The sequence below is a fragment of the Aptenodytes forsteri genome, unplaced genomic scaffold, assembly GCF_000699145.1.
Source record: "Aptenodytes forsteri isolate BGI_AS27 unplaced genomic scaffold, ASM69914v1 Scaffold284, whole genome shotgun sequence".
In the NCBI taxonomy this organism is placed as follows: domain Eukaryota; kingdom Metazoa; phylum Chordata; class Aves; order Sphenisciformes; family Spheniscidae; genus Aptenodytes; species Aptenodytes forsteri.
Genome location: NW_008794445.1, coordinates 3,941,967 through 3,951,803, shown reverse-complemented (window position 1 = coordinate 3,951,803; position 9,837 = coordinate 3,941,967). Strand labels below are relative to the sequence as shown.

Below are 9,837 nucleotides of genomic sequence, written 5' to 3'. Positions count from 1 at the left end.
GGGTTGACAGTTGGACTCGATGATCTTAGAGGACTTTTCCAACCTTAATGATTCTATGATTCTATGATTCTATGTCTCTTATAGATCACAACAGATGTAGGGTGTGTGCCAGTTACCAGTCTTACTAGATGTGTACGCTCCTTTTAGGGAGAAAGTTGACCTGAAACTCCAGTGTGGAATTGCCTCTTCCAACCATGTTTCTGGGAACTGGGCTCTGGGTAGATCTTTAGGAACAAATGCATATTAAAAAAAAAATTACGTATCACCTTATCATCAATATTTCCTTTTAGCAGAAGTAGACTAACTAAAAACTTGCCTAATCTTTCAGATCAAAATAAATACAAGCATTAGGAAATAATCCATTGCTGAGCATGCAGCCTTTGAAAATCCCCAAAAAGGTCCTTGACCTTGTGTTGTCAGACAAAATCCAAAATACTTGCACAATGGTCATGGCAACAGTTTGGCCAGGATAGGTGTATCTAAATCTTTCCACTCACAGAGCACTGATCCCTGCTTCAGCTGCTGTTTGGCACCGCTCTGATCTGTTGCACTGCAAAGACAAAGGTCAAAGATCAGCTGAAGGTCTCCTAGTAAAAGCACCTCAAAAATCACTAAATAGTAAAGGGCCTAAGGAAGGATATGGTGATATTTTTGATGTTACATTCAGCTCATTTTCAGGGACGTGCTTTTTTATCTTGGCAGCTTCACAAGAAGTTTGGAAACGTCTTCAATCTCCAGAACTGCTGGACCAACCTGGTAGTACTGAACGGGTATAAAACAGTGAAGGAAGCCCTGGTTCACAGATCGGAGGACTTTGCTGACCGGCCATACTTTCCAGTATATGAACATCTGGGCTATGGAAATAAATCTGAAGGCAAGTCCCTTGGAAATGGACATTCCCTGCTGGCACTAGCATAAGGAGGACTGGGTAGATGGAAGATTTTCTCAGTACAGTGCCACCTCCTCATGTCCCTCTGGTCAATCTCCTTGTATGTCTGCCACCCTTTGGTGGTGACAAAATCAGATTTGATGAAAAGGGGGCTCCCCTTAGTGGTTGTAGTACAGCTCCAGGTGCTAGCACACACCTCTTCAGCAGTGTTAGGACACTATCAGTGGTACAACTTTCCTGCCAGCGTTGGAGCTGGTAGCTCCCGACACCCAGTGGTTAGTGCTTATGCTCACACACTATGTGCATGTTGTTGTCGTCACAAAGAAAATGGTAACTTTCTTCCAAGACAGAGTATTATCCAGCATCCAGCCCACATGTCTCCTCCTCAGCTCCTGTGCGGTGGCACAAGCTGCTACCCGGTTCACACAAGCTAAGGGTGCAATGCTGAATGCTTTGGGGGTGTGATTCCTTTATCCTTAGCAGCACTTGTTGCTCTCATTGAATACCCCCTCCACCTTCGCTAGCCATACACATGCAGTAGAAGGTGCAGTAATCCATTTTTAGAATTGCTGTATGAACAAGCTGTACAAGACCAGACTCTTTCATCTATCCACATAGACCTGTACCTCCAAACTCACATTTGCTATTCTCTAGCGAACTTTGATTGATGTACAGGTCAGAGCTCCTGACATTTCTTGCTCATCCATAATTCCAGGGATTGTTATAGCAAGATATGGGCACGTCTGGAAGGAGCTAAGGAAATTCACGCTCTCTACCTTGAGGAACTTTGGGATGGGAAAGAAATCCTTGGAGGAGCGAGTGACGGAGGAAGCGGGATTTCTGTGCTCTGCAGTCAATTCTGAAGAAGGTTTGTCACATCCAGAAGGATGGGGAAATCACAGAAAAAGGCAATACAGTGATGCAGAGAGAGAAGTAATACTACAGCCGCATTTGTCTGCATGCAGTGCTCTCTTCCTAAGCAAATGCAGCGTTTCTAGTCTGTACACATGAGTGACCCTGCTCTACCTTGAAGCCACTTCTACTTTACACAGTGTGGCTACTGTAACGCTAATCCATTTGAAACAGGAAACAAATAGGAAATAAACAGAAATAAAGAGGTAAAATATAATTATTCCCAGAGCTGGGTAACTATTACCTTTATGAAGTTTAGTGGAACATATTGATATTGTTAAATGCAATAAAAGTGCTGCTGAGAGTTTTCACAGCACATCACCTGTCATCTAGACACAAAGCAAAGCGTTAGCTGTCAAGTCACAGAACAACCCTGCAACTCAGCTTTTCTTGGGAGTTTTCTCCTTTAATGAAGGATCAACCAAATCATTGTAAGAGGTGAGATCATCTTCACTTCCTAGTATGATGTATTTGTACTTTGAGTAGTTTGGGGGCTTTTTCTCTTGAAGGCATCAAGGAGGCATTTGTGTATTCTCGTTGCTGACAGCTGAGGTCCAACAGCTTGGTGTTGCTTAGCTTCATTGCTTGGTCTCCATTTCCATTTTTAGGTTGTCCTTTCAATTTACGTGTTCTTGTAAATAATGCAGTCTGCAATGTGATCTGCACCACCATCTATGGAGAGCGTTTCAACTACGGGGATGAGACATTCAAGAAGCTGTTACATTTGTTTGAAAACTCTTTGAATGAAGAAGCTGGATTCCTGCCTCAGGTAAACCAAGAGCATAATATGTTCTGTAGGAAGCTGCCCTCTGTTGCTTGAGAGCGTTGTTTTCATTATTTTTCTTTTTACATCACATAATATCTTCTCTTTCTCTCTCTCTCTCTCTCTGGTTCTGACATCCCAGCTTCTTAACGTGGTGCCTATTTTGTTGCGCATCCCTGGAGTACCACAGAAAGTCTTTCGAGGGCAAAAGGCATTCATGGACTTCATAGATGTGCTCATAGATAAGCACATGGAGACCTGGAACCCTGCTTACATCCGAGATTTCACTGATGTGTTTTTAAAGGAAATGGAGAAGGTAGGGTGACACCAGCAGAACCTCAGGGTCCAGGGTCAATTCCTCTGCCTGTTCAAGCTTGTTGATAGAAGCTGACTTTCCTCGTAAAACTGTATAAAACCCCTTACTAATTTCCTACTTTTTAATTCCATGTTGTATCTTGAGAAGAAAGGTGTTAACTTCTTCATGCCATGCCTTCCTTTATTGTCTTAAGAGACTATATTATCTGCTGATGTTCTTGTCCCTGTTTGCTACCTTCTGTTTCCCCTCAGTGTCCAGCAGCTCCCTTCTTTTCCAGCCTACACTATTTTGAAGGCGTTTAAAAGGCAATAATTGAGATTTCACTAATATTTCTAAGTTTGTGCCAGGGGACAAGTCAACATGCAAAATTCTGGGTTTGTCTGTGCTTCGGTGACTGATGTCTCGAAATCAGCTACAAAACAGCAGCAACAGAGTGGCTTTTTGGTACCATTGCCCGGTCTGCAGCTTGCCTTTAAACCAAGCTATGACTTGGAAAGATGGCATCTCCTTCGGGATGTGCGTCTTTGAATTGCTTGCCAAGAACTAGTTCCCTACAGATCAGATGAAGGCCTAAATCTGAACCTCAGTGAAATTAAAAGGAGTCTTTCCTTTGATTCAGTCAGGCATGAAGTCAGTATAAAATCAAAGGGACTTGCATCAGCCCATCCATCCACCGTATGTTTCTGCATGCGGATTCACTAAATTTCAAGCACCAGATGAGCAATAGTAGCAAATTCTGCCTGCGAATTGCTTCTGCCATCCGAGTCCTCAGGCTGGACTGCTGCTCTGCATAACAAACCCTGCCGCGCTGCGGGCGCGGGCAGCACCAGTCCATGCATTAGCCCCGCCAGCTCGGACGGGTAGAGCAACGTGACCTATGTTACTCTGCACTGAGCAGTACTATTTGGGGGTGGATGTGAGCCTGACCCATGTTGCCTCTTGTCACAGCTCTCTTCTGTTCACTAAGGTCCCCTGATAAGCCAGTCTGTGGTTCAACCCCAGTCGTCAACCGAGCACCACACAGCCGCTCGCTCACCCTCCCCCCCCACCGTGGGATGGGGAGAACAACAACAATAATAAATTGTAATGGAAAGTAAAACGACAAGAGAGAGAGGAACAAAACCCAGGAAGGAAAAAACCACCAGAGGTGATGCAACTGCTCACCACCTGCCAACCGACGTCCAGTCAATCCCCGAGCAGCAAGCGCTGCCCCCCGGCCAACTCCCCCCAGTTTATATACTGAGCATGACGTCACATGGTATGGAATGTCCCTTTGGCCAGTTTGGGTCAGCTGTCCTGGCTGTGCCCCCTCCCAGTTTCTTGTGCACCCCCAGCCTTCTCAGTCGGTAGAGCATGGGGAGCTGAAAAGTCCTTGTCTGGTGTAAGCACTACTTAGCAACAACTAAAACATCGGTGTGTTATCAACATTATTCTCATCCTAAATCCAAAACACAGCACTGTACCAGCTATTAGGAAGAAAATTAACTCTATCCCAGCCGAAACCAGGACAAAAATCCCTCTACTGAGTTAACTTTGGTCAGATCAGCCCCATAGCTCCCTTGCCAGAGATCTTTTATTGGAATAACAGTTGAGTCTTAAATGCCTTATTAATTGCTATCCATATTACAACAGCATCAAAATATACAGAATAACTTAACAGAAGCTAGTCCCTAGGAAAGGAAAGTATAAAGAGGATTAGAAAAGACATGCAGATGAACTCAAGCAGAGAGCTTGTCATATCTCATATGCTAACGAATTTGAGCTCAATTAGTATTTGGATGAGAGACCAGTTTTGCTGAAATTGGTGTTGCAGACTTAATAGGCAGCAATGATACCCTGATCTTTTTTTTTTTAATTGTAAGAAAATAGCAGGGGAGAAGCAGTGAGAATCTGTAATGCATAGCTATCGCTAACCCCCTCAAAATACTCTTAATTTTGCATTTGCCACATCAATGCAGCCTCCTCTCTACTGCGTGGGTTTTATGATCTGATCAAACCTGAATAACTGTGTTCCACCTCCTCTGAAGGAGGATGTTACGGCAAGTGGCAGGGGCCTGCTGTCTGTTTGAGTTGAGAGCACAAGGTGTTCACTTCTGTCCTGAAGGCAGGTTTAGCGTCCATCTCTCAGGAAACGGGAGGTGACCGATGACCTTCAAATACAGGAGGTAACAGGGTTACCAAAGTACATCAGTCATACACGGACCGTTGCCTGTGTTGTGCTCTACTCTCCCAATGAACTTCTTGGTCAGCAAAAACTGATCTAGTGCTTCAGTGATCCAGTACTTCTCTGGAATAATGGTCTTCTCGCCCAGCAAGTACCCCAGCTCAAATCACCCACTTGTTTGCTCTCCACAGGGTAAGGCGGCTGAAGAGCGTGGTTTCAACTACAACAACCTTCGTCTGGTGACCGCAGACTTGTTTGCAGCTGGTTCCGAGACCACCTCCACCACTCTCCAGTGGGCATTTCTGTACATGCTTCTTCACCCAGAAATACAGGGTAAGTGAGAGGACAGGCAGAGGTGTGGCGTGTTCCCTTCAACCCTCATTTTTCTGTGAGGAGACTGAACATCTGTTTTCCATGATTTGGGGATTTTGCAATGAAGAACAGCTTTGGTGATTGCTGGTCTAGCAGAAAGCAGGAGAAACATGTCCCAAACATAGCTGTTCCGGCAGGGCCCAGTGTCAGTGGGGAAGCCCTGATGAAGAGAGTGGAGTTGGAAGGGCAAGTTCGCTCTCTCCTTCACTTTGAAGGCTACCTGGGGACTTGCAGTGGCCAGAGTACCCACCTTCCCATATTTAGAATAGGTCCTAATCCGTTTTTATTCTGTAATGCTGCATGCCCAGGTACCCTTTCAGCCGCGTAGAGGAGGGGTAAGGTAGCACATCAAGTGACAAGACCTTTATTAAAGACACTGTGCACAAAGAATAGTTACACAGATGGCTCTGAGCAACTGAAAACAAATGCATTCCCCTCTAGTTTCTGTTCCTTTCTCTAACTGCTTGTCCTGCTCTCACCCTACCTGTCTACCAATCTCATGCCACCAGCTTTCCTACAGCTTGTACCAGCCCCTTCTGCTTATCTAAGGGCACTCTAATTCCTCAGCTGTGCTGCTTTCAGGTAAGGTCCAAGCAGAGATTGATACGGTGATTGGCAGAGAGAGATCACCCACCATGGAGGACCAAGTGAGCATGCCCTACACCAATGCTGTGATCCATGAAGTGCAACGCTACGGGGATGTTGTTCCTCTTGGACTACCTCACATGACGTACCGGGACACCGAGTTGCAAGGCTTCTTCATTCCCAAGGTGACCGTGGCCAGATAGGCAATGCAGCATCCTCTCCCTGTGCAGATGCCAGGCCTGGGTTGTGGGTGACCCCATGCAACTCTGCAGCGTTGCACTTCCAGTCCCAAATCACAGTCACTGGTGAGCGCTGAAGTAGGACATTTTGAAATGCTAAGACCAGGCAGACGGTCACATTTGTGCTCTAGGTTTGTGCTGGTTACGTGGGAACCCAACTGCAGTGGCAGCTCAGTGCAAACGTTTGCTTTCTTCTCGATGAGCTGTGACATCCACTGCCCTGCCTGTGTTGGAAGGAGAAAGTAATGGAGCCTAACATGCTCTCTGGAGGCACACGACACTAGCTTACTGGCTTTTCTAAGATGGTAGTAGTTAAAACTCTAATCTCTGAAGCTATTCAAATGCCACTGGCATTCAGTCCACTGCCATTGTGACAGGCAGCTGCCCTGGCAGCACTGGTAGCAATGCAAGCTTGGGATTATGATTTTTTTTTTTAGCCTTGCAATATCTCCTCTAGCTTAGAACATTGACATGTGAAACAGGAAAGCTTTGCCATTTCCCATGGCCCCTGTGAAAGTTGGGCTTTGAAGTCTGTCAGTCAGCTTTTTCTCTCCAGCTATAAAACAAGTCCAGGAGGATCTGAGAAGCAGAGGCTGTTTCTACTGTGTGACCATGAAATTGTCATTTGCATGCATTGGCCTTTGTAAGGATACAAATTGCAAAAGTTCAGATGCTTCAGAGCATAGGGCAGGCACCATATGCCATTGGAAAAGCACCCTGCTTTACCTCTGTTTTAAGTAAGACACAGAAGAGGAGATTGGTGCCTTTTTCTGAACCACCGAATGATGGTTGCTATTAGATGGGAGACACAGACCAGAAGGACCAGCACTGATCCGTTGTGCCAGGATAATGCTGCTGTTCTCACATAAGTTGTTTCCTCTTGTGGAGGAGTGCAGGGGACGACAATCATCACCAACTTGTCTTCCGTGCTGAAGGATGAGGCAGTCTGGGAGAAGCCAAACGAGTTTTACCCCGAACACTTCCTGGATGCGAATGGGCAGTTTGTGAAACCAGAGGCCTTCCTGCCTTTCTCAGCAGGTAAATCTGAGGGGAGGCTCCACCTGCAAATCAGAGGCACAGCAGGAGGGGTGATCTGCTCCTCCCGCGGCGATTCCAGCATGGTTTAATGTCCTCTTTCACGGACACTTTCTACTCCCTCTCTTGCAGGTCGCCGTGCCTGCCTGGGGGAACAGCTGGCCAGGATGGAGCTCTTTATTTTTTTTACCACTCTCCTGCAGAAATTCACCTTTGTGCTCCCCGAGGACCAGCCCAGGCCACGGGAGGATGGTCACTTTGCCCTCACGAGCTCCCCACACCCATACCAGGTGCGAGCTGTCCCAAGATAAGTGCACACCACTCTCCTTTCACTCAGAGACCACCACCAATGCAAACCGTCAGAAATGTTGCAGGTCTAGGCAGGATCATGCCGGGTTCCACTCAAGACCTCTCAAGTCTGTGCCGATGTCCCCAGCTGTGTAAAGTAAGGATCTGGCCCAATATATAGTTTAGCTTAATTCCAGTCCTGGATCTTGAATCAGACAGCCACGGCAAGTTACGAATGATGATCAAGTTTGCAAGTACATACACGCCTAATCAGCCAGCTCTGCTGTACTTTGGGCTCTCACTGATTGCAGAAGCAGTTCACTGAGCACGCAGCTACTGAGAGAATTATTAGTCCTGAATCAGTTTACTGAAATACAAGGGTATCCTGGGTAAAAGACAACCCTGGGGTCTTGCCAATTCTAGGAGCAAAAAAACTTGGAAAAATCCATAAGGTACTCCTGGCCGACCCCCTTCCTTGTTAGCCCCACTGCATACCCAGCCACGCTCCGCCTCTGACGCGGTGCCGTCCCACAGCAGCACGTGCCTCTGCCTGGTGCTCAGGGGAGTCCAGCTCTGGCTTGGTTCCTTCAAAAACAATCCACGGCCCATCAGCTGATTTGGCACGTGCTGCTGGTGGGCAGGGAGAGAGCTTCAGCTCTGACAACAAGGTGACATTTAAATGCAGTTTGAGAGCAGTGCTCCTGAAAAATCTTACCATCCAATAAATACATATCCCCTTCATTCCTTCTTGTTTATTGCATACTCCTGTCTACTGCACACATATTACATTGCCTTCATTTATAGCCCCAAAGAAAGTTTCAATCCAGAGAAATGCCTGACAACCCTTATGTCACACTATGCCTCCTGTAAGAGTAAATACTAAGAAAGAGTACATAAATAATCTGTATGGTGTTTCAGCCACAAAAGCAGGTCATTTGTGGAATACAGAAATTCCTATAAATATATTTTAAGAGGAATCCTGGTGTCTAGATTTACCCTCTCCTATCTAAATAGTTCCTGAAAACTGCTTTTTTCAGCATTACATAAAGTCAGCTCTTGGCCAGGCTTGGAACTCACAAAGGGATGGAGTTAACGCTGTTTGAAACAGTACAGCTGTAGATTTCAGAGCTACCTTTCTTCCTGCAATATTCCTGACAAATTGTTTTGCAAGGTGTTAAGATATGTTGATGTTTAGATTAGTAGTAACTACCTTTTAACCAGGTGGCTGAAAAGACCATAGCATAAAGGAGCTTCTACGCATAATCACAACTAAAAAAAAAAAAAACTCTGAAACTGAGTGCAAGTGTGTGCACACATTCATATCTATCTTTCTAATAGTAATTTTGGAAGGTATGAAAGCTATTGAATTATGCAAATACTTATTAATACCGTTGTTAAGATTTTTACTTCAGCAGGAACTGCACATTTATGCTTTTCATCTACAAAATAACCTGAAAGAATAAAAGTTATATGAAAAGTCTTCTTTCTCACCCCTCCTCTTTGCGTTCGTCTCACAGACCTGCCTCAGATACTCGACAATTCTCTCCTTACAGCCAGCACCCTGTCTCTTTCAAGATCTTTTCAGTGGTTTTTTTTTTCTGGTTGGTTCAGTGACACTGAACTGAACATGCTTGGGTTTATAATTACCAGCACACACATTAAGTGTTTTTAAAAAGAAGCTGTCAGTGAACTAAACTTTAAACAGAAACGATTCCTGCAATCATGTACTTGGATACAAAGCGCGGGTATACCTGGAGCAGGGAGAGTCCTTCTAGCATGCAAGAATGCACTGGCAGAAAGCCAATCTGCATGTGCAAACATCGACTGGTGCAGCGCTCTGGAGGCAAAAGGGAATAAATAGATCATTGCAAAATACAGACCTAGCATTGATAATCGGGAAGGGGAAAGCATCTCCAAGCCAAAAACGGCCGTAAAAGCCAACCAGCTGGTGTTGGGGGCTGGGGGCAGGCGCTGCCACAGCACGGGTAGGAGGAAGGGGCTACTGTGAGAATGGGGCCCTTGCTGAGAAGCGTCCTGCCGCCTCCCGTCACCCATCGCCTCGGGGCCCGCACCTGCAGGTGACTCCGCGGCGGCAGGGACCGAGGGGGGGGATGTCACCAGGGGCCTGCGGTAGCTGCTGCGCCCTCCCCGGCCGCGGTCCCCTCCTCCAGGGAGGCTGTCATGAGGCCGCGGTACCTTGAAGGCCACGCCTCGGTGAGCCTTGCGAGACTAAACCCGCCCCTCCTCGTATCGACCCCGTACCCCCGCTTCCCT

The 9,837-nt window shown here is 46.3% G+C and overlaps 2 protein-coding genes across 2 annotated transcripts in view; both read left to right on the top strand.

Annotated features, from left to right (window-relative positions):
• The window catches only part of LOC103907790 (cytochrome P450 2D17), an 11,685-nt gene extending 2,644 nt beyond the window's left edge, over positions 1 to 9,041 (top strand). Inside the window, exons 2-9 of the mRNA XM_009290035.2 lie at positions 703 to 874; positions 1,605 to 1,757; positions 2,410 to 2,570; positions 2,707 to 2,880; positions 5,236 to 5,377; positions 5,999 to 6,186; positions 7,137 to 7,278; positions 7,408 to 9,041. Of these exons, the coding sequence (XP_009288310.1) occupies positions 703 to 874; positions 1,605 to 1,757; positions 2,410 to 2,570; positions 2,707 to 2,880; positions 5,236 to 5,377; positions 5,999 to 6,186; positions 7,137 to 7,278; positions 7,408 to 7,586 (1,311 nt within the window). The 3' untranslated portion in view covers positions 7,587 to 9,041. The remainder of the gene's footprint in view (positions 1 to 702; positions 875 to 1,604; positions 1,758 to 2,409; positions 2,571 to 2,706; positions 2,881 to 5,235; positions 5,378 to 5,998; positions 6,187 to 7,136; positions 7,279 to 7,407) is intronic.
• A 633-nt stretch (positions 9,042 to 9,674) lies between these two features.
• The window catches only part of NDUFA6 (NADH:ubiquinone oxidoreductase subunit A6), a 3,566-nt gene continuing 3,403 nt past the window's right edge, over positions 9,675 to 9,837 (top strand). The window contains exon 1 of the mRNA XM_019474815.1: positions 9,675 to 9,693. Within this exon, the coding sequence (XP_019330360.1) occupies positions 9,675 to 9,693 (19 nt within the window). The remainder of the gene's footprint in view (positions 9,694 to 9,837) is intronic.